The 25,070-nt window shown below is 41.9% G+C and overlaps 1 protein-coding gene across 1 annotated transcript in view; it reads left to right on the top strand.

Moving 5' to 3' along the window:
* The window catches only part of LOC309557865 (peptidyl-prolyl cis-trans isomerase FKBP7-like), a 29,586-nt gene extending 13,951 nt beyond the window's left edge, over positions 1 to 15,635 (top strand). Inside the window, exons 3-4 of the mRNA XM_082260668.1 lie at positions 4,598 to 4,725; positions 15,426 to 15,635. Of these exons, the coding sequence (XP_082116794.1) occupies positions 4,598 to 4,725; positions 15,426 to 15,587 (290 nt within the window). The 3' untranslated portion in view covers positions 15,588 to 15,635. The remainder of the gene's footprint in view (positions 1 to 4,597; positions 4,726 to 15,425) is intronic.
* Positions 15,636 to 25,070: the final 9,435 nt, after the last annotated feature.

A 25,070-nucleotide genomic window follows, 5' to 3' on the forward strand; every position in this document is an offset into this window, starting at 1 on the left:
CATTTTAGGATTTGCTGCAATACACCTTCTAGATACTGTATTTTCATATGTTGTTTTTACTATCTTGCCTTTAATAAAATTTATATTTTTAAAATTTGTATTTTATCCAACTGCTATTTTTGGGCACATTAAAATCCCCATCCTCCTTGTCTACAGGGTTTTACCTGCGAGACTTGGTTTATTTTGTCACTTAATTTACAGGGAATTGTGCTGGTACTTTTCTTGGATAAATAATTACTCTCCACCCAATTTCCACAGTTATACTATATATGATAAGACAAAACAAATGATCTACCACATGACACTTTATACTGATTTATATGTATTTTTTTCATCTATGTAATAATACATAGTATGCGTTCCATTTTCCTGGTTACATTTTTTTTCTTTTTGTTCTAACTGTATTTACAAATGTGGAAAAGGATTTTGGGATCTTTATGGGATGCCTCTGAAGACTTAAAACAGACTGAGATTTCTGCTGCCACTTCTCTCCTGTCCTCACCAGGGAGGAGAGTTGGCCAATATCACATGAACAAAAAATGCTTAAGGAAGCGCTTAAGAAAATGTATGAATCCATAACCTAAACCCATACCTCCATGTACAATTTTCATATCAAATACAAATCTGTGACAATTCATACGTATATTTAGAATGTTATATAAATATATAAAAAATGTATCTAAAAAAGGTGAAGTGAATCCCAACACAAAGTTCATTGATATATTTTAATGGCATCCCAGTCTTACTCTGTAGGGTTCAGTATTGAGTTGGCTCACCCTTTGCAGCTGTACCAGCTTCGACTCTTCTGGGAAAGCTGTACACAAAGTTTAGGAGTGGTTTTTTTTGGGAATGTTTGACCATTCTTCCAGAAGCACATTTTTGAGGTCAGGCACTGATGTGGACGAGGATGCCTGGCTTATAGATTCCACTCTAATTCATCCCAAAGGTGTTCTATTGAGTTGAGCTCAGAACTCACTTATCCACGTCTTTATGGACCTTGCTTTGTGCACTGGTCCAAATCATTTGGTGGAGGGGGGATTATGGTGTGGGGTTGTTTTTCATGGGTTGGGCTTGGCTCCTTAGTTCCAGTGAAGGGAAATCTTAAGGCATTAGCATACCAAGACATTTTGGACAATTTCATGCTCCCTACTTTGAACAGATTGGGATGGCCCCTTCCTGTTCCAACATGACTGCGCACCAGTGCACAAGGCAAAGGCTCCTAAACCTTGTGGACAGCCTTCCCAGAACAGTTGAAGCTGTTATAGCTGCAAAGGGTGTGCCAACTCAACATTGAACCCTACGAACTAATGGAATGCCATTAAAGTTCATGCACGTGTAAAGACAGGCATTCAAATACTTTTGGTAATATAGTGTATATTAAAAAAACTTGAATCTTCATCCCCCAACGCAAATCTTTTAAATCAATCGCCACTAAGTACATCCAAAGGATTAAGATAAACTCACAATAGCCCCAGTCTGGTCTACAAGATATGGTTATATCTTCAGAGCTCCATTTATTAATGCAGCTGTTCCCTTTGGGTAAATTATTTGAGAGCTGTTTGACCTTCCTTAAAGCAGAATTAATGTCCTGCTTTTAAAAATTGCAAGCAGGCAGGCTCTTTATTGCAAAAGAGCAATGGGGGGGGGGGGGGAGTTACTAAAACTGGTGCACACAGAATCTGGTGCAGCTGTGAATAGTAACCAATCAGCTTCCAACTTCAGCATGTTCAATTAAAGTGGTTTAAAGCCACTTTTTTATTAACATACAATCCCCTGTGTTTAATAAGGACAAGTGCCCCAGTGTATGCGTTTTATAAAAAATATGATGATTTCTTACTCATTTCACAGCGCCTCCTGGCGCTCACGTAACTGCTTGGCTCTCTCCTCTTCCAGGCTGACAACTACAGCAGGAGGGGCTGAGAACTCCCGCTGATGTCAGCCGGAAAGGAGAGGAGGAGAGAGTCGAGCAGTCACGTGAGCGCCGGGAGGCGCTGTGAAATCAGGTAGAAATCGGCATATTTTTTATAAAACACATACACTGGGGCATTTGTCCTTTTTAAACACAGGGGATTGTATGAAAATATTAGAATTATCATAGCAGTAGGAGGGGAAGGGGCAGGGAGCAAAGTGGCACTGTCACGAGCTGACATGCAGGGAGGGCGGAAAAGACACAGGAGAGCAGAGAGGAGAGCTGTGGATGACGGAGGCAGGTAAACTGACCACGGTGTCAGGGCTCAGCAGCCATGATAAACCGTGGTCAGTTTACAGGGGGAAGGGCAAAATGCCTAAGCTTTGACAATAAAATTTAGAAGCTGATTGGATACTATGCACAGCTGCACCAGGTTCTGTGTGCACAATTTTTAGTAAATATCCCCCAATGTCTCTTCAGCAATAAAATAAACCTATCTGCCTGCTTGCAGTCTTTCTTAGAATATGTATTAAGCTGTAATTCTGGCAGCCCGTGGTCCATAAGAAGCTGAATAGAAGATGCCGATGCCCGTGAGGGATGCCAGACAGTTGAAGAAAAGGTAAGTATCCCAGACTTTAGCTCCGCTTTAGGCTCGGTTAACACTACTGGGACCTGGAAATCACGAGACTTATGGTGCAACTTTGCTAGACGATTTTCTGGTGACGTGATGCTATTTGAATACTACTTTTATACAACTTTGAAGCAAGGGAGGGGCTACACTGCAGGGAATGCCTGGGCAATCTTCCTGTAATGTTGAATCCAAATCACATCAATATAGATGAAGATCTGACTTGAAGGTGACTTCCATTAATCACTTGCCTACTGGGCACTTTCACCCCCCTTCCTGCCCAGGCCAATTTTCAGCTTTCAGCTCTGTCACACTTTGAATGACAATTGCACGGTCATGCAATGCTGTACCAAATGAAATTCTAATCATTTGTTTTTTTTTTTCGCACAAATAGAGCTTTCTTTTTTTTTTTTTTTATCTTTAAAGAATTTTTATTGAAATTTCCAAACAAATAACAGAAATATTGAAGGCAGCTGGTTCCAATATATTACAATCAAGTAAAGCCGTAAAACATTTCCATACAAATCTCAATCAAAGTAATGGACAATAGTCATACAAATGATCAAATGAATCATACATAAACAGTATAGTAAAATCAAATAGAGCTTTCTTTTGGTGGCATTTAATCACCACTGTTTTTTTTTTCGTTTTTGTGAAAAAAGACCAAAAATTAAAAAAAAAAAAAAAAAAAAAAAAGTTTTTCTTAGTTTCTGTTATAAAATTTTGCAAACAAGTAATGTTTCACTTATCTGCGCTGATGGGGCTGCGCTGATGACTACTAATTGGCAGCACTGATGGGCACTGACAGGCTGCATGGATTGACACTGATTGGCAGCACTGATGGTCACTGGTTGGCAGCACTGATGGGCACTGTTGTGGCTGCACTGATCATCAGGACACTGATGTTCAGTGCCCTGATTATAATGTCCTCTTTCACACTTGGTGGTTACTGGCTCTCTCCTCTGCCCGATGCCGATGATTGGACACAGCTGATCACGTGGTTAAGAGTCGCTGTTATTGGCTGTTTACCCCGATCTGTGATCAGCTGTGTCCGGGGCGCGGTTCTGGGAGGACGTCAATAGAACTGGACAACGATGCTATAGCCGTCATTTGGTTATAACACAGTCGGCAAGTGGTAAAAGTCTATGGGCACAAGTCAGATAGAAGTCGCCTTGAAGTAATGCAGTATCCTTTTCTCAAGTCAAAACGACTTCAGTAGTGCTAATTAAGACCACTCTCTTTGAATAACCTGGGACTTCACATGTCACGCTACTTAAGTTCTCACAAGTCAGATCCCAGGTCGCAGCAGTGTGAACCAAGCCTTAATGTGAGGGCTTAACAAAAGCTGCTTTCTTTGGGTGGTAGCACCAGGTAGTACAATTGTTTTTAAACATTTGTGGGGCCTGAAGATTCAAGTTTTTTTAATACAGATATAAATGGACTTTGTGTTGGGATTCACTTTGCCTTTTTATATGTATTGCATTTAAATAACTTTGTATATATACAAATGTGAACTGAAATGTGATGAAGTTAAAGCGGTAGTAAACTCATCCAAGAAAAAAAAAAAAAACCTGCAAGACAAAGGCATAATGAGCTAGTATACATCGCATACTAGCTCGTTATGAAACACTTACCTTAGAACGAAGCCCCGACACGGACCCCTGGATATCGCTGTGGGCGCTGACATGATCCCTCAGCGTCTCCTCCGGGTTCGGCGGCTCCGGTGCTGTGATTGGCCGGAGCCGCGATGACGTCACTCCCGCGCGTGCGCGCAGGAGTGATTTTCCGGCAATTCCCGGCAAGGAACTCTGAAGGTCCCCCCGGACCTTCAGAGCGCATGCGCCGCACTCGTCAGCGGCTTCATGCAGTGGTAATATCTCCTAAACCGTGCCAGTTTAGGAGATATTAATTGTAACTACAGGTAAGCCTTATTATAGGTTTACCTGTAGTTAAAAGTGAAAAAAAGCGGTATACTACCGCTTTAATACATGAATTCATGTCTTTTTTCATACATCTTTAAAAACATTCATAATATACTTCATTTTTTATTGTTCCCTTAGACAAAATTCCACCTAATGCGACTCTGATCTTTGAAATTGAGCTGTATGCAGTCAGCAAAGGGCCACGCAGCATTGAGGCATTTCAACAAATTGATATGGACAATGATAGGCAACTTTCCAAAGAGGAGGTAATATAATTATTCTATGTTAAAATCATGTACTGAAAATGTTGCATATACTGTATATGTCAGGTCTGGGTGTCAGAGGATGTAGGTGGTCTAGTAGAAGTGGTAAGTAGTTAGGGATAGGCCAGGCAGTTTGTATTGAGGGGAGTGAGTTCCTTGTGGAGCTGAGATGACAGCTGATATTAGGGGTGTTGGTATAGTGAAACATTATCACTGTATGTTTCTCGTTTGGCTTCACAATGATCCTTATGTAGTGATAATGTTACAGAAAGAAATTTACACTCAGATATCACATCCTTTTGGGGGCCTAATTTCAGAAGATTAAAAGTGTTCACGCTTATTTTGACATTTAAATTGTGATGAATTTTAGGGCGTCAAATTGTGTAAAAAGGTACCTACGTCCTTATCTATATGCATAGAAGGACGTTGTGGTCACGACTACTGGGAGGGAGGGAAGGATATACCATCAATATTAGTAATCCATCTTTCTAGTATTTGATGGCAAACAGGCGTAGATAGATACCATAGTCTGTCAGGTGGGGCTATCCGCTCACCCCCCCCCCCCCTGACTTTTGGAATTGTTTCCACCTGGGATTACCATTGGATTAAAGGACTTGATCTCTTTATGAAGTTTTCTCCCCATTCGCGGAGTTACTCTACCTTGAATCCTGGTAAACCCCCAGCTTCTACTTTGGAGGCTTGGAATCCCTCACCACCACTTTCATACGGGCTCACACATTCGCCGGGGGAGTTGTTTTTTCTGATGTCCACCTGCCTGTGCCCGCTTTTGCCCTGCTCCTCCCTGGATGCTCATCTAAGCTCTTTTAAAAGATCTCCAAAAGCCCCTGAGGAAGTGGTTAAACCCAGCGAAACATGTTGGGCAGGATCCACTAGGATGATGCTCATTGCAGTTATTACACTGTTTATTTTGTCTTATCTGTGGTATTAGTATTATAGAGCTTCTCCAAATGTGATATATAATTGTTCATATATGATTTGTGTATGTGTTTTGTATTTTTTACAAATGATTTTTATTTATTTTTTTATATTTTTATACAAAATTGATTTTCCCCATTTATGTCCAGTGTTTATGGTACCATCAAAGTGCATCATGCCATTTAAAGAGTGATGTCCGTTGACATAAGGCAAATGTTTAGTGGCATGCTACAAAGGTAGAGATTAAGAATGTTTGCAATGTGTTTTACTCTTATTATAACCTCCATTCGTTATAGACACATTGCCCCAGTCTCTTGGTATTATTCTCACTAATGCACTGATGGAAGCATTTATTTGTGTTAAACCACTGCTACATGGCGCCAAAAGTGGGATTTATGTCCGTGTCATAGTTTCACAACACGTGCATTTAATTAAAATATTGGCTTACAGCTTTGTTAACAGTTTTTTGCTAGAATGGATAAATAAAGAGTAACAGAAATGCTTTCCTGAAGAAAATGCTGCTCACATGACTAAAAGCTTAGGCATCACAGGTGCATTTCATAAAATTAGAATATCATCAAAAAGTTAATTTATTTAAGAAATAAATTCAAAAAGTGAAACTCATATATTTTATATAGATGTGTTACACACGGAGTGATATTTTTCAACCATTTTTTTCTTTTGAGTTTGATGACTATGGCTTACACCTAGTAAAAACCCAAAATTCAATATCTCAGAAAATTTGAATATTACATAAGACTAATAAAAAAAAAAAAAGGATTTTTAATATAGAATTGTTGGCTTACTGAAAAGTATGTGCATGTACAGTATAGTATGCACTCAATACTTGGTTGGGACTCCTTTTGCATAAATTATTGCATCAATGGCATAGAGGCGATCAGGCTGTGGCACTGACGAGGTGCTATGGAAGCACAGGTTGCTTTGATAGCGGCCTTCAGCGTGTCTGCATTGTTGTGTCTGGTGTTTCTCATCTTCCTCCTGGCAATACCCCACGGATTCTCTATGGGGTTTAGGTCAGGCGAGTTTACTGGTCAATCAAGTACAGTGACACCATGATCATGAAACCAGGTATTGTTACTTTTGGCAGTGTGGGCAGGTGCCAAGTCCTGATGGAAAATGAAATTAGCATCTCTATAAAGCTGGTCAGCAGAGGGAAGCATGGATTGCTCTAGAATTTCCTGGTAGAGGGCTGCGCTGGCTGTGGACCAACACCAGCAGATGACATTGCTCCCCAAATCATCACTGATTGTGGGAACTTCACACTGGACCTCATGCAACTTGGATTCTGTGCCTCTCCACTCTTTCCCCAAACTCTTGGACCTTAAAATTCCAAATGAAATGTAATATTTTCCACAGTCTGTGATAAATTGGGGAGCCATGGCATCTGCTGGTGTATTTTATCAAGCCCAAAGTCAGTGTAGCCCTCTACCAGAAAATTTTAGAACACTTCATGCTTCCCTCTGCTGACCAGCTTTACAGAGATCCTGATTTCATTTTCCAGCAGGACTTGGCACCTGCCCACACTGCCAAAAGTTCCAATACCTGGTTTAATGATCATAGTATCACTGTGCTTAACCAGTTCTTAACCGGGAGGATTTGCCCCCTTAATGACCAGGCCATTTTTCTCTTATGTCCTCTGACAGTCGCCACCCACTCATACAGTCTTCACTTATGGGTATTGGCCTTATCCACAGGAGTAAGCTAGGCAGATGATTTTGTTAGAAACATTCACAAAAAGCTTTGCATAGACAGACCTATAGGGGGCTTTCCCTCTGGTCCAATACCCCCTGCTAGCAGCATTCCCAATTCAGTTTGTCTTTTGCCTAGGAGTAGGCAGGCTTCCCTAAGGTGGACCACACGGTATCCAGGTTAAACAAGGCCACTCTGATGCCCACGGAGGATTCTCCGGTGTTTAGGGACCCGGCGGATAGACGGGTGGAATCTCTTACCCACCACTCCTATATGGTGGCGGGTTCCTTGCTGAAACCCGTGTTCCCCTCAGTTATGGTCTCTCAGGCTGTGGTAGTGTGGACTAAGGTGCTCAGACGCACCCTTGTGGCTGATTCCGCCCCTCCTGCTACTCTGGAGGCATCCTCACTCTTTGGAAAGGAGGATCTCTTTGAGCCCCCAAGTCAGATCGGATCTTCTGTGGTGGCTCCGGTCTCCGGCTCTGATGGTAGTAAAATCCTTCCAGCCGTTGGTCGGATCGTCTTTGGGGCCGCCCTGTGCGGGTGCAGACGGACAACGTAACTGCGGTGGCGTACATCAATCACCAAGGGGGCACCAGGAGTGCCCGGGCGGCCAAGGAAGTGGCCGAGATTCTGTCTTGGGCTGAGACACGGGTCTCGGCGCTTTCGGCAGTTCACATTCCGGGTGTGGAGAACTGGCAGGCCGACTGTCTGAGTTGCCAGACCCTGGACCTGGGGGAATGGTCCCTACACCCGGAGGTGTTTAAGGTGAGAAGGTTCGTGGCAAGAACACGCGATCCTCTGGCAGACGCCTCGGACGTGCTGGTGGTGCCTTGGAATCAGTATCGCCTGATTTATGCCTTCCCCCCGATCCAGTTGTTGTCATGGTTCCTTCGCAGGTTGGTCTCGGAACCGAGGTTGGTGATCCTGGTGGCCCCGGACTGGCTGCGCCGGTGTTGGTACGCGGACATCATGCAAATGGTCTTAGAGCCTCCCTGGTGGCTCCCATTACGAGACGATCTGCTGTCTCAGGGGCCGATCTTCCATCCTGCTTTACAGTAGCTGGCTTTAACGGCGTGGCTGTTGAAAGCCAGGTCTTGAGAGATCGGGGTCTCTCGTCGGCGGTCATTCCTACCTTGCTCAAGGCTAGGAAGGCCTCTTCCGGTAAGATTTATTATCGTACCTGGAAGGCTTATTTCGCCTGGTGTGAATCGCAGGGTTACCATCCTTGCTCCTTTTCGGTGGCGAGGGTGTTAGCCTTCCTGCAATCCGGTGTGGACCAGCGTCTTGCGCTGACCACTATTAAGGGTCAGTTATCTTCGTTGGCCATTCTTTTCCAGCGCCCCTTGGCGTCAAATTCCTTGATCCGCACCTTTACTCAAGGGGTACGTCATCTGGCTCCCCCTAGGAGGGCGCCCTTACCTCCTTGGGACTTGAATTTAGTTCTGTCTGTTTTGTAACGTCCTCCCTTTGAGAACATCCTGAGAGATTCCTCTGCCTGCACTGTCACGGAAAAAGTCGCATTTCGGGTGGCTATAACATCTGCTCGCAGAGTGTCGGAGTTGGCGGCCTTGTCTTGCCGCTCCCCCTACCTGGTTGTTCATAGGGACAAGGTGGTCTTGCGACCTCATGCATCCTTCCTTCCGAAGGTGGTGTCTGATTTCCATCTCAACGAGGACATTTTCTTACCTTCGCTGTGTGCGAATCCTAAGCATCATACGGAGTTTGCCTTGCATTCCTTGGATGTTGTCAGGGCAATCAGGGTTTACCTGTCCTCTACCAAATCCTTCAAAAAGTCGGATTCTCTTTTTGTCCTTCCTGAGGGACCTCGGAAGGGTACGGCTGCGTCTGCGGCAACCATTTCTAAATGGATCAGACAGACGATTGTACAGGCTTATTCGCTTAGGGAACGGGTTCTGCCCTTCCCTGTCTCTGCGCACTCTACCAGAGCGGTGAGTACGTCTTGGGCCTTCCGCCATCAGGCGTCGGTGTCCCAGGTGTGCAAAGCGGCGACCTGGTCGTCCGTGCACACCTTTACAAAATTTTACAAACCTGATGTTTTGGCATCGGCAGATGCCTCCTTTGGCTGCAAAGTTCTGAGTGCGGCGGTGCTTTAGGGAAGATATGGCGTTTTTAGCCTGTCCCCTCCTGTTGGGGTTTTTTCCCTCTTGGTCATTTTGCTTTCCTGGGTTTGTTCACTCCTGTTGAGCTTTCCTGTTACCCAGTGTGCTACCTTTCTGGTTCAGATAAGGTTCTTTTCTCTGACCTGGGTGCTGCGTTGCCTTTGAGACGGTTGCGTTTCCCACCCCTCAAGTCTACACTGCTTTGGAACGTCCCATAAGTGAAGACTGTATGAGTGGGCGGCGACTGTCAGAGGACGTAAGAGAAAATATAATTTTTTGAAAGAACTTACCGTAAAATTCTTTTCTCTGAGTCCTCTGACAGTTGCCGCCCCCCACCCCTCTTTTTGGGGTTCATGGACTATCTACTGCTTGCTACCAAACTGAATTGGGAATGCTGCTAGCAGGGGGGTATTGGACCAGAGGGACTGCCCCCTATAGGTTTGTCTATGCAAAGCTTTTTGTGAATGTTTCTAACAAAATCTTCTGCCTAGCTTACTCCTGTGGATAAGGCCAATACCCATAAGTGAAGACTGTGTGAGTGGGCGGCGACTGTCAGAGGACTCAGAGAGAATAATTTTACTGTAAGTTCTTACAAAAAATTATATTTTTGCGATTCGGAACTGCGTTAATTTATCGGAAAATTGCGAAGTCGTGCACCGCTGTACCCAAATAAAATTGATGTCCTTTTTTCCCACAAATAGAGCGTTCTTTTGGTGGTATTTGATTTTCATTTTTTGTACTATAAACAAAAAAAGAGCGATAATTCTGAAAAAAAAACAATATTTTTCACATTCTGCTATATAGCATTCCCAAAAAAAAAGTAACAATCAAATGTTTTCATCATTTTAGGCCAATTTGTATTCTGCTACATATTTTTGGTAAAAAAATCGCAATATGCGTATTTTGATTGGTTTGCAAAGTTATCGCGTCTACAAGCTAGGGGTAAGATTTATGTAATTTGTATTATTTGTTTTATTTTTTATGCTCTGTGATCATTCCAGAGAGAAGAACGGTCAGCTGTGTTTATAACAGCTGACTGTCCTCTCTCAGCGGGGAGCGATCACGGATGGCAGACGGCAAACGCTGCTGCCGTCCCGTGCATTGGCATCCCCGCTGCCGAGTGGGAGCGGGAGCGTGCCGCCTGCAGCGCGTGGGAGCCCCCTAGCACCAGGGGCGCGACCGACGTAGTCCTACATTGGTTTGCGCAGGAGGGCTGCCTGCCGCAGTAAATCTGCAACGGGCGGTCCGGAACTGCTTGATTGGCCAGGTAACTCTCCTGATATAAACACCATAGAGAATCTGTGGGTTATTGTCAAGAGAAAGATGAGAGACATCAGACTCAACAATGCAGATGAGCTGAAGGCCACTACCATAACAGCTCAGCAGTGCCACAGGCTATTCGCCTCCATGCCACACCGCATTGATGCAGTAATCCATGCAAAAGGAGCCCCAACCAAGTATTGAGTGCATATTATACTGTACATGCACATACTTTTCAGTAAACAAACATTTCTGTATTAAAAATCCTTTTTTTTAAAATTGGTCTTATGTAATATTCTAATTTTCTGAGATACTGAATTTCGGGTTTTCACTAGCTGTAAGTCATAATCATCAAAATTAAAAGAAAGAAATGCTTGAAATATATCACTGTGTGTAATGCTTTTATATAAAATATATGAGTTTCACTTAAATTAACTTTTTGATGATATTCTAATTTTATGAGCTGCACCTGTAGATCATGTGATCTCTTTGTGATCATGGGATAACTCTCTTTGGGTTACCTGCATGGATCAGTGCTCAGCTCAGCAGGCTGCCCCGCCCCCCGGTTCTGGTACAGCTCCATAGTCACCACACAGCACAGCTAAACACACAACTTTGGGTTGGCACGTCTCTCTCCAACTGCCCAGCTCCATCCTGGGCTTTTGTTTTTATATTGTCCCTCGCCCTTCCTGGTGCTTGTGGGCCTTGTAGCTGTGACCCCAGCCCCACTGTGCTCAAGGTCTTCCTTCGAGACTACAATTCCCAGACTGAACACTTGTGTTAAGTTATGGTTAGGCAAGGTAGTGGACACTGCCATCTTGTGGGCAAAATGTGTACTGCATCACAGTATCAATTCCCAGTGTTACATATGTAATCCGGGCCGGGAACAGGTAATAGTCAGTAGGTGTCTGTGAAATGGAGTGGAGCTGGACACAGCTGTGTGAGAAGTGTGGACTGGCTGATGACTGAGACACGTTTACTGAGCTCCTGGGAAATTTCTGGACTCCGGAGAAGGCAGGAACTTTAAAAACCCTTTAGTGGGACAAGCGTGTGATGGTGGTGAGCTGAAAGCTTATTTTTATGTACCAAAAGAATGGACTATTTTTGTTTAGTTTTTCCATGCTAAGCAAGCTGTTTTCATTTAACGTTTTGTGTGGTGATCCCAGGCTCCCCCATATCACAGCACTCTCTTACTATTTATTTATCCATCCCATAAAGTCTCTTCACTTAGGTTTTTAACTTTGAGAAAATCACTATTATGTGTCCTTTAGGGCTGCAGCGAGCATCCGTGGGTGCTAGACCAACTCAAGTACAACTATAGGCTGCATACAGCACTTATCAGTGTTTAAAACTGCAGTATACGATTTACTTTATACAATGAAGTATTATTGACTACTGAAAAGTGTTGTGTTTGTTCTAAATTTAAACATGGAGTAACACATAGATTTACTTAACATTTTATTTATAGGTCCTCTTTATTAATTACAAAACACAAATATTACTTATTTTGCTCATTAATGGTATGTACATTTAAAAAAAAAAAACTGATGTAGCCATTTAAGGTAAGTAAGCATCATTGATCAGCATAAAATGTATGCAGTATAGTAAAATGTTAAACAAGGTACACATTAATATTCCTTGTAAATGACCATGTAATTGTGACATTCAATTAGCTACATTGATCTTAATAGGGTATTCTGTAGAAGCGGACCTACTTTTAATGTTTGAGTAGCTGTCATCAGTATCCTTAGACTAAATGGTAAATTATTAAACTGTTTGGCTAATGGCTTCCTTTGTTACAATAATGACAATTAGGGGGTCGATAACAAATTAATCCTTGTTGAGAAATGCAAATATGGCAGTTATATTAGTGCTACTTCTATGCTATATGATTATTCAACTGATCGGTTTTTAATCACATAGCAAGTATTTTATGAGCCTAAAAAAGTGCAGGATGTGCAACGTTTGTTAATGAGGTGGATTTTGGTTTATAAGAATGCAGAGAGGCTTTTCACTTTTCTTCCTGGGATAAAGATTGTAGTTTCACAGCAGCCTGAACAGTGTTTTTTGAAGAATAGGTAAGTGGAGGGAGGATGGTATATCCACTGATTTTATGTACAGGGTGTAAAAGCTCTCCAGTATAGACTTCTTACCCCCCAACTGTGGTCAAGTGTGGCTCTCGATTGCATAAATTACACATGCTGCCAAGGATTGTAGTTTTAGTGGAAGGGCTCCCTAACAGGAATACTCACCCCATTCAATCACAAAATGTATTGGCAGATGAATGCCTGTTTCCTTATATGTGTAGTGCTATACCCTGCAGGAGCCGCTGGTAACATTGGGTCCACTGCTCTTTCTCTGGCCATAGGCCTTTAAGAAATGAGCAGATTTCCACAGACTGAATTCATTCTCCCCTGATAAGGTTTAGTTTGTGATATGAACAAATTTATTCCTCTGCAGGGACTCACATTACATTTTTTCAGGTAGGATTCTAAACACGAGTTAATATTCTTCTGATAAATTTTCCTGATGGTTGAGAGGGAACAGGAATCTCCTTATAATTTATCAACACTTGAAGTGATTTTATAAGAGAATGACAGAGCGAGGTGTATGGAAGGTGTGTTGTTTCTTTCCCCCTTTTTTTTGGGGGGTGGGGGGAGTTCTATAATAGGAGGTGTTTTTAGTAGTTCTATGTTTTATGTATTAGCCGGGGAAAGGCTATTTTTTGTACCTATACATCTCAATTTTTCATTAAAAATACATTTAAAAAAAAAAGAAATAAGCAGATTGTATTGGCAGACCAAAGTAAAAAAGGTAACAAGGCAGACCAATAGTTCAGTGTTAACATATTGGAATCAGTGCAATAAAAATATAATACAATAAACCCAGTTAACTTTAGGACTAGACTCAGCATGTACTGCAGTACCAAGAGTGTAAACAATAGCTCTCTGACTGAGAGATAACACCCCACATGACTGTGGAAGACTAACAATAGGTAAGAAAGGCTAGGTCAGTTGAGGGCTCTCAGACAACAGGGTTAAGTTTAGTCCTGTGAGTTTACGCTACTAGCAAACCAGTTCTGCCCCCAGGTATGTAACCAGGTCTGAACACTTCTTTGAATTTAGCTCCGACACAGTTGGGGCCCTTTACTGTTGGTGTGCAAAAGCAATGAGATGTTTCTGGGTTGAAGTTCGGAAGCAGTGAAATGTGGAGTTAAACTCATAGGTGGGTATGCTTCTTTAAGGCTGCTAGCTGAAAATAAATATGTTCAAAGTTATAGAAAAAAGGGATTGGGAGGAAATAGCACTACAGGCTTATTCAGCAAGTGGGAGTTTACAAAGATCTTTATCAAAGTCAGTAGTCTATGGTAATGGCGGGTTTGGCATTCTGTCACTGGTGTTAATAATGGCTGCTTTAAGGTAAAAGTGACAAAGTGTGTTTAACATATAAGAAGAGAAGTTTCAATGAAGGGCAAGGGCCCTTCCTTGGGCTGAATTTAAAAATAGGGATAAACTGTTGGTTATGGTTGTTGTGCGAGTCAGGGACCCTGTCACCAGATCCCCCTGCGACAGTCCACGTGTGACTGTGAATTGCCTGTTCAGTGGGGACCCCCTTTAAGCAGGGTTGCAGCAATGGCAGTCAAGATAAATGCGGCTCGATCAGCGACTCTAGATGATGGATGCCTCTCCTTGGGTTACCTCCATGGATCAGTGCTCAGCTCAGCAGGCTGCCCCCCCCCCCCCCGGTTCTGGTACAGCCCCATAGTCACCACACAGCACAGCTAAACACACACCTTTGGGTTGGCACGTCTCTCTCCAACTGCCCAGCTCCATCCTGGGCTTTTGTTTTTACATTGTCCCTCCCCCTTCCTGGTGCTTGTGGGCCTTGTAGTTGTGACCCCAGCTACACTGTGCTCAAGGTCCTCCTTCGAGACTACAATTCCCAGACTACTCTGAACACTTGTGTTAAATTATGGTTAGGCAAGGTAGTGGACACTGCCGTCTTTTGGGGAAAAGGTGTACTGCATCACAGTATCAATACCCAGTGTTACATATGTAATTCGGGCCATGATTCTGTGGAATGGTACAATGCCTGAGATAAAAGTAAGAATTCCTTTAGCCACTGAATTTTTAGATAATTTTAAAATATTTTTATTACAATATTCTTGCATGTACCCATATTAGGCCCATATATTGCTATGTGTACCCATATTGGGTCAATGCCATTGACCTAATGTGGCCACGTACCCATATTAGGTAAATAAGGTCACGAACATTTCCTCCCCTTTGTACATGTGAAGTTGCAGGGTTGAGAATGCTTTTCAGATGATTGGGAACTGCAAGCTGTCTGCTGCAGAAGAAGATGGGACTTGTTGTTTATTCATTCGCAGATCCCGGTGTTTGAATGATACAGCTGTGTGGAGCCCCACAGAGCCCTGCTGATTTTAAATGGAACAGCGGCTATGGGAGAGGGAAACCTCTGCCCATTGTCACGGGGCAGGAAGGCTCAGGAGGGATGCTGGAACATGCTATACCCTAAATAGGGGGGTAACATATTCTAAAGGTGAACGTAGCCTTTAAAGCTGCATAAGGTGTTTCAGTTTTTGGTAAGAGATATATATTTGGTTTGAAACAACAGTTTGGCTATACAATAATTTAATCTTTTTTTCATGCAGATAAGTCATTATTTAACAGAAGAATTTAAGAAAGATGGGAAACAGCGAGCCCCTACCGAACATGGCCGGATCCTAACTGACATATTTAAGAAAAATGATCACAACAATGATGGCTTCATATCATCAAATGAATACAATGTTTTTAGGCATGATGAATTATAGCATAGTTTTTACTATGGATAGTTAGTTATGAATTCATTGCCACAAATTTTGTGTCAATGCAGGTCTCTTGGAGAGTAAAAAGTTGTTTTAAATGAATCAGCTCATCATCCTCAGTTAAGGACTTATTTACATTTGAGCTTATTTTCATTTTCTGAGTTTTTCATAAATGAGCCCAGGTGTGCTTTTGAAATGTGCATTGTATGTATTGCCATGTTTAGTATAGGGGATATGTATATTGGCAGCCATGACAAGTTAGTAATTTGGTGCAACTTGTAAAAAAATATAGTGTGAATGAGATTTTATGTGATGCCCACTGTAATTTCCAGCTAGAAACTCCTGGGTATGGAGAAGCATGTGGCTCTTTCCTTTTGACAGCCTCAGATCAATCACCAAGCATCAGCGCTGTTGCATTGAAAAATTCCATAGCCAAGTGTAAGCCATGACTTAAACAACTCCTATCTTACACAGGGCACAGGGTGCCACCTTCTGCTTCTGGCAGCCTAACAGAGCAGCAAAGGCAAGGGAAGTATGCGCTGCTGGGGAGATTCAAGTAAACCTGGTTGCCTTGCAAAAACAAAACAAAGGTACACTTTAAAGTAGAATTTCAGGTTTCCTGTCATTATAAAGTGGTTCTAAAGGCTGAAGGTTTTATTTACCTTCATGCATTCTCTGTGTGCAGCAGCCTCCCTAATACTTACCTATGCTCCCCCTTGATCCAGTGATGTGCACAAGATCATCAGCTCTCTGGGGATTCTCCCAGAACTCTCCCTCCTCATTGGCTGAGACATCAGTGGGAGCCATTTGCTCCCGCTGCTGTCAATTGCAGCCAGTGAGCCAATGAGGAGAGGGCTTTAATGTCACTTTAAATAGTTCCTTTTTAACAAACCTTACAGATTAATGTGGCCGCTGTGTGTGTTATAATCTACTGTTAGCTACGTACAGTGAGTGGCACTGTGTTCCAGTAGTTGTAAGTGCAACTTTCCATTTGCTGTTGGTATAAAAAAGAGTTGGTCTGAATGCTTCTCCGCCATTCAGAAGGCCTTGTATTTTTATAAAGTTCCCTCTGATTGGTGGAAGGGTGAAAATCGGGATGTCATCTGCCTGTCAATCCACCCTGGCCAATCAGAGGAAGCCGGTTAGTCATTGATAAAAATAGAAGGCTTCTCCTGAATGGTTGAGAAGCGCCCAAGCCAACTTTTTTAAGTTCCAGCAGCAGAAGAGAAGTCACCTGTACCACTGCTCCAATTGCTTATGTAGCTAATGCGACAATAGATTGTAGTACACATAAAGGATGCATCATTTCATAATGAAAATAGTTGTTTGGGCCAGCTTGGCCCAAACAAACTAAGGTGACAAGGAACCTGGAATTCTATTTTAAAGTGTATCTAAATCCAGAGAAACATTGGGGCTACCATTGTTACTCACCTTTAGAAAATGCTAGTTGCTTTGCTGTTATGAGCACCTACTGGTTTCAAACAGTTTTCAGAAAAGTATACAAATCAGGACTGTATAAGGTAAATTCATGTTTGTGACTGGTTTGCCTTAACAGTTTTGGGTGGAGGTCTTCCCTAATTACACTGTGAAATACTGAATACATTTAGTAAGATTTGTTTGCGTCACAAGAAAATGTGGTCAGATTTATTTAATAAAGCAAAAATCAGTTTTCAGTGTAATAACCAGCTAACAGTAATCTTTCATTTTTCTGTACTGTCAAATTGTGAAATATGGTTTATCATCATGGGTCACCAAACTCTGTTTATCATCGCTACTCTTTGCACTGTTACTAAAAAAGCCCAAATATATAAATTTCCATTGCATCCTTTTTTTAATGGAAATAAATTATTTATTGGAAATAAATTATACAAATGTAATACTTCATCTAAACAAATTAAATACATACAGTATAAGTCAAATCTTTTAGCTTTCACAAATGTATGATTCTACTGAACCACTTGTGATTTACCTCTGCCAGGCTGCAAATGCAGAAATGGTGACCCCAATTTGGCTGAATCGCAGCCAAATGGCAAAATACACAGATAAAATACAGATATGGAAGTTGTTTTACTTGCTAATAGATTTATGTTTCTGTCTATCCAGTGTAGAGATTTGCACAGCTCTCACACAGCATACCCCTTTCTGATGGGAAAGAAGAGCTGATTTCTCTCTACTGCATTTAATGTGTATATGTGGACTAAAAAAAATGTGTGTGTGTGTGTGTGTATATATATATATATATATATATATATATATATATATATACACACACACACACATTATATATGTATATATATATATATGCAATACAAAAATGATATTTAGTAAATCTCTGCAATACAAACGTATGCCCCTGAGTTTTGTCTTTTTCTAAGTGCTGCAACTACAGAAAACAGACATTTTAAGAAATACATTTGCTGTAAAAGATGTATTTTTTTGTTATTAATGTACTAGCAAAACAGAAAAAAAAACATATTCACAACAGTAGCCTATGACCTATACAGCAACAACATGAATTGTATTCTTTAAAGTGATCAATAATTTACTAGTATAATGTGTCAATGATATGTTAAGTTCCCTTCCTCTAGCGGCGGTATTGCAAGCCATATAAAGATAACAAACCCCTCAATTGCCATTCACCCTGAACACAAGTAAGGGCTTTATTTAAGAACATGGGCAGCAGTGACCCTTAACATCCGACCAGATATCAGCCCTGACCGGTAAGCCTGCTAGAGGAAGTTAGGTAGACACTGGGGCAGATTTACTATAACTGGAGCACTTAGAATCTGGTGCAGCTGTGCATGGTAGCCAATCAGCTTTTGACTTCAGCGTCTTCACTTAAGCTTTGACAATAAACAAATAAAACCTGAAAGCTGATTGGTTTCTATGCAGAGCTGTGCCAGATTTTGCAAGCTCCAGATTTAGTAAATCTCCCCCACTGTATTTTTGACAGCATCAATACATATTTTCCAATCCAGCCTATAAAAAGGTGTCAATGTGGTTGATTTACTAAAGGAAATAGACTGTGCACTTTGCAAAGTGCAGTTGCACTCTGCAAGTGCAGCTATTCCAGAGCTTAGTAAATGAGCAGAAGCTCTGCTGACTTCCATCATCCAATCATGTGCAAAACAGCTGTTTTTTTTTTTTCCTTTTATGTGATTGGGTACTCTTTGCAAAGTAAAGCGTTACCTCATTTGCTAAGCTCTGGAGCAACTGCACTTTGCAAAGTGCACAGTCTATTTGCCTTTAGTAAATAAACCCCAATGTGTATGTTGCAGCAAATATAAAAATGTATAGCCAATAATTAACTTGGTGTTAAAAGGAAATCTAATTTTAAGAAATAATGTGTTTATTTATCACAAGTAAAAGGGCCAATGCGCCACCAATGAAGTAATTGATCAAGAGAAGTAAAAAGGTGTACCGCAAGTTGGTGATACTAATGGAATAAAGCTGCCAATTTTGTAGTGTCACCACATACCATACATAAGCAAATTTAAATGTGGATTCAAAGTGTACTCAATACTGTATTGTATTGAGTACACTTGGAATCCACTTTTGAATTTAGCGCCAATTTATTTATTTTATTTGCTTATGTGTTTATTTATACTTATTTTTCTATTGTGAGCATCAATGAAATGTGTGATAAGAATATGACTCATGATATTTGGCCTCAACTTCAGCCCAGTCTCATGTACTGGAGTAAAGGAAGAACTGCATGGGGGTAGAGGGATAGGGGTTGTAGTCCATGTAGCAGAAAGCCAGGTACAACCACCATACAGTATGTCAATTTGTAGTCAATCATCTTTCATTGTTGTGATTGATTGTCCCATAGTGTTACAGTATATGGTCACAAATTATAACTATCCTAAAATAAAAGCTGCAGGTAATATTCAAAGCATGTTTAATTGAAATACAAAATCAATTCAGCACAAAAAATACACACAAACATATAAGACCAAAGCAGTCTGAATTTAATGACAGGTAATACAGACGGGGATGAGGTCCTATGTGATCCTGATCCCACTTGGATTCAAGATTAGTTAGCACAAAAAATGTTCATTAACCACTTAACCTCTGCTCACATTGCTGCTACTGCAGCAATGTGGCACGATCCTGTCCAGCGACGTAGAACTACATCGCTGGACTCCTCCCCCTGTAGGCGGCGCGCTCCTGCTGTTTTCAGTCACAGCGGAAGTCGGGCCAGGGGAGGAGCGGCGGCGATCGCCGCCACTCTTCCCCGATCGTCGGGGAATCGAGTGAGGAGATCCGCCCGCTTGTGTAAACAGAGCGGGCGGATCTCCTAAGTGACAGGCAGGGACAGATCGGAGTGTTCAGCATAGCTGAACATCTGATCTGTCCTTGTGTCACACAGTCACCTCCCCCCCCCACACGTTAGTAAGCACCAGGCATACATTAACCCCTCCCTCTCCAATAAAATGAACCCCTTCCCTGCCAGTGTAATTTTTACAGTAACAGTGCATATATATAGCACTGATTACTGCAGTAATGTCACTGGTACCCCCAAAAATGTCAGTCAAGGGTCCGATCTGTCTGCCGCAATGTCGCAGTCCCGCAAAAAAAATCGCAAATCGCCGCCATTACACGTTTAAAAAAAAAACACCAAAAATGACAGAAATCTTTCCCTTAGTTAGTAAACGCAATAACTTTTGCGCAAACCAATCAAAATACGCTTATTGCGATTTTTTTTACCAAACATAGGTAGCAGAAAACAAATTGGCCAAAAATTAAAAAAAAATGTGATTTTTAAATTTTTTGGGGGGGGAATTTCATATAAAAAAATGTTAAAAATATTGCTATTTTTTCAAAATAAACGCTCTTTTTTTGTTTATAGCGCAAAAAGTAAAAATCGCACAGGTGATCAAATACCACCAAAACAAAGCTCTGTTTGTGAGAAAAAAAGGACATAAATTTTGTTTGGGTACGGCGTCGCACGACCGCGCAATTGTCAGTTAAAGTCGCACAGCGCCGAATCGCAAAAAGTGGCCTGGACGTAAGACAGCAAAATCCTCCGGTGGTAAAGTGGTTAATGGCATTTAGTTTTATTATTTGGAATGATGGCTGAAGGTAATGAAAACAGATGATTGCTTTGCTACAAATAAACCTTTCTTTCGTGGAGACTGTGAAGAAGGGAGCACCCTCAAAATCTCAGATGTTTTCCACCATGCCAGATGCTAAAAAGTTCTTAGATGAGCACACAAAACATACATGTGCAAATACAAACTTTTGAGAATGATTCCTAAATCTATCTTGCACATTTATACAGCAGTGAACGAAAACTCAGCAAAATAGTACACAACTAAAATAGGAAAATCTGGAAAATTGCAAAACTTGATATTGAGTTTTTTTATTTTTATATATTGCCAACATATTCTGTAGAGTATTATAGAGTATATCATCCCATTCCAATCAGCCTTTGGCCAGAAAGACATTACAATGCAAATCTTCTATGTCTGTCCCTACTGTGGATGGATTCTGCCTCTGGAGCGGAATGGAACCAATTAAAAAAAACCTTGGATTAACAGAATACTTGCTTCTTGTCTTCTTACAAGCAACACGATGGTAAATGATGAAACATTTATTGTGGGAAAAAAAAAAAATTAAAATATGTAGGGATCCTATTATCCACTGAAACCAGCATATTATAATCTGCACAGATACTATTTTTTGCAGTTTGGAGGCAATGGGTAGGGATTCAGCCCAACACAAATGCTGGTAGCGGTTTTCAGGTAATTTACACCAGAGCTTTCAGTGAGACCTACCATCAGCATCGTCTACTCAATCTATATTGGAATGGAACCAATTAAACAATTCCTTGCTTTAACAGAATACTTCACAACATGACAGTAAACTGTGAAACTTTGACATACATAGGGATCATTTAATCCATTGAAACCAGAGTAATATAAACAGCTACACCCAGACTTAATTGTTTCGGTTTGGGGGCAATGAGTAGGGGGTCAGCCCAACCCTAATGCTGGTAGCAGTTTTCAGGTCATTTCAACCAGAGCTTTGAGGGAGACCTACAATCAGCATTTTTTACTAAATCTATTAAACAACTGTGATTGTTATTGTTAGGACGCCTTCATCTATAGCAGTGATGGCGAACCTTGGCACACCAGATGTTTTGGAACTACATTTCCCATGATGCTCATGCACTCTGCAGTGTAGATTAGCATCATGGGAAATGTAGTTCCAAAATATCTGGGGTTCCAAGGTTCACCATCACTAATCTATAGGATCATTTATGCAATTGAACAATGGTTGGAATAGCCTGAAAACTCCTCTGTGCATGGCCAGCATAAGTTCTCCCCAAAGCCCAACTTGCACATTAACTACTTAAGCCCCGGAAGATTTTACCCCCTTCCAGGGGGTATTTTGCGATTCGGCACTGCGTGACTTTAACGGACAATTGCGCGGTCGTGCGACGCTGTACATAAACTAATTTGACGTCCTTTTTTTCCCACAAACAGAGCTTTCTTTTGGTGGTATTTGATCACCTGTGTGATTTTTTGATCATGCGCTATAAACAAAAAAAGAGTGTCAATCTGGCAAAAATAACAATATTTTTCACATTTTTTTATATGAAATTCACCAAAAAAAAATGTAAAAATCTAAATTTTTTAACATTTTCGGCCAATTTGTTTTATGCTACATATGTTTGGTAAAAAAAATCGCAAAAAGCGTATTTTGATTGGTTTTCGCAAAAGTTATTGCGTTTACTAACAAAGGGAAAGATTTTTGTCATTTTTTTTTTAACGCGTAATGGCGGCAATCTGTGATTTTTTTTTGCGGGACTGCGACATTGGGGCGGACAGATCGGACCCTTGACTGACATTTTTGACACTTTTGGGGTTACCAGTGACATTACTACAGTAATCAGTGCTATACATACAGTGGGTACGGAAAGTATTCAGACCCCCTTAAATTTTTCACTCTTTGTTATATTGCAGCCATTTGCTAAAATCATTTAAGTTCATTCTTCTTCCTCATGAATGTACACATAGCACCCCATACTGACAGAAAAACACAGAATTGTTGACATTGTTGCAGATTTATTAAAAAAGAAAAACTGAAATATCACATGGTCCTAAGTATTCAGACCCTTTGCTGTGACACTCATATATTTAACTCAGGTGCTTTCCATTTCTTCTGATCATCCTTAAGATGGTTCTACACCTTCATTTGAGTCCAGCTGTGTTTGATTATACTGATTGGACTTGATTAGGAAAGCCACACACCTATCTATATAAGACCTTCCAGATCACAATGCATGTCAGAGCAAATGAGAATCATGAGGTCAAAGGAACTGCCTGAAGAGCTCAGAGACAGAATTGTGGCAAGGCAAAGATCTGGCCAAGGTTACAAAAAGATTTCTGCTGCACTTAAGGTTCCTAAGAGCACAGTGGCCTCCATAATCCTCAAATGGAAGACGTTTGGGACGACCAGAACCCTTCCTAGAGCTGGCCGTCCGGCCAAACTGAGCTATCGGGGGAGAAGAGCCTTGGTGTGAGAGCTAAAGAAGAACCCAAAGATCACTGTGGCTGAGCTCCAGAGATGCAGTCAAGAGATGGGAGAAAGTTGTAGAAAGTCAACCATCACTGCAGCCCTCCACCAGTCGGGTCTTTATGGCAGAGTGGCACGACAGAAGCCTCTCCTCAGTGTAAGACACATGAAAGCCCACATGGAGTTTGCTAAAAAACACCTGAAGGACTCCAAGATGGTGAGAAATAAGATCCTCTGGTCTGATGAGACCAAAATAGAACTTTTTGGCCTTAATTCTAATCGGTATGTGTGGAGAAAACCAGGCACTGCTCATCACCTGTCCAATACAGTCCCAACAGTGAAGCATGGTGGTGGCAGCATCATGCTGTGGGGTTGTTTTTCAGCTGCAGGGACAGGACGACTGGTTGCAATCGAAGGAAAGATGAATGCGGCCAAGTACAGGGATATCCTGGACAAAAACCTTCTCCAGAGTGCTCTGGACCTCAGACTGGGTCGAAGGTTTACCTTCCAACAAGACAATGAACCTAAGCACACAGCTAAAATTAACGAAGGAGTGGCTTCACAACAACTCCGTGACTGTTCTTGAATGGCACAGCCAGAGCCCTGACTTAAACCCAATTGAGCATCTCTGGAGAGACCTAAAATTGGCTGTCCACCAACGTTTACCATCCAACCTGACAGAACTGGAGAGGATCTGCAAGGAGGAATGGCAGAGGATCCCCAAATCCAGGTGTGAAAGACTTGCATCTTTCCCAAAAAGACTCCTGGCTGTATTAGATCAAAAGGGGGCTTCTAACTTTTTATGAGAGGGAGGGGTGGTGTGTGTCCCTAGGGGCGTGATTCTAACTGTGATTGGCTGTGGCTTGAGCTGTAGGAACAGTGATCTACGGTCCTACATAGTAGAACCTTATGATCACTATTCCTACACAGGGGAAAATGACAGGCGGCTTGTTTACATCAGCTGCCTGCCTTTCTCCCGCTGTCACGGACGATCGTGAGTGATGTCCGCCGGGCACACGCGCGGGGGGGTCACTTTGCCTGTGAGGGGCTGACCGCCGCAGTATATGTACTTGCGGCGGTCGGCAAGTGGTTAAAGCTGCCTTAAAAGCCAAGATACTTGCTTTCAGTGGTCTGTGAGCTCTCTATACACACTATCAGGTTTTTTTTTTTTTTTCGTTCAACCCAGCAGGCTGAACGAAAAAAAAAAAACTGAAGAGCTTGGGAGAAGATCCTCTGCTAACAATCTGATGTTAGTACAGCAATCTTCCCACTGAGCTATTGTCTTATGACAAGGGGACTGCCCCCCGGCCAGAACATACTGGTCAGTGCTCCCAGCCATTGTCTGAGAGCCCCGATCGGCAGACCTTTTTTAAACATGACCCTTCGACAGAAGCCGGATGTTATGCTGGCTTCTGTCGGATCAGCTGTCGAACACAGGGGTGGAATTTCAGCCATGCTGGCCCAAACAAACTCAGAGAAATAATCCAGCCACCACATCTAGTGATTCGTAAGTTGCAATATATTACATTTTTTGGGTTTAATGCTGCTTTAAGAAATCCAGCAGCCAGCTTTAGCTGTGCATGAGTCTATGGGGAGAGTTTATGTTGGCCATACACATAGGAGTCTTCAGGCCCTTCTAACCAGTGTTCAATTGCAGAAATGACCAGCTACTCTTTGGGGTTGATTTACTAAAACTGAAGAGTGCAAAACCTAGTGCAGCTCTGCATAGAAACCAATCAGCTTCCAGGTTTTTTTTTTTTGTCAAAGCCTAATGGAAAAAGCTGAAGTTAGAAGCTGATTGGTTTCTAGGCAGAGCTGCGCTGCACCAGATTTTGCACTCTCCAGTTTTAATAAATCAATCCCTTTGTGTTCCTGGTACTGGTTTTGTCTGTTTGCATCACTACGGTGTTGATTGTGTCTCTACAGACATGTTCCTGGTTGTGTCACCACAGCACTGATTGGAGT

Source organism: Pelophylax lessonae (genome assembly GCF_965119305.1).
Source record: "Pelophylax lessonae genome assembly, chromosome: 6".
Lineage (NCBI taxonomy): Eukaryota > Metazoa > Chordata > Amphibia > Anura > Ranidae > Pelophylax > Pelophylax lessonae.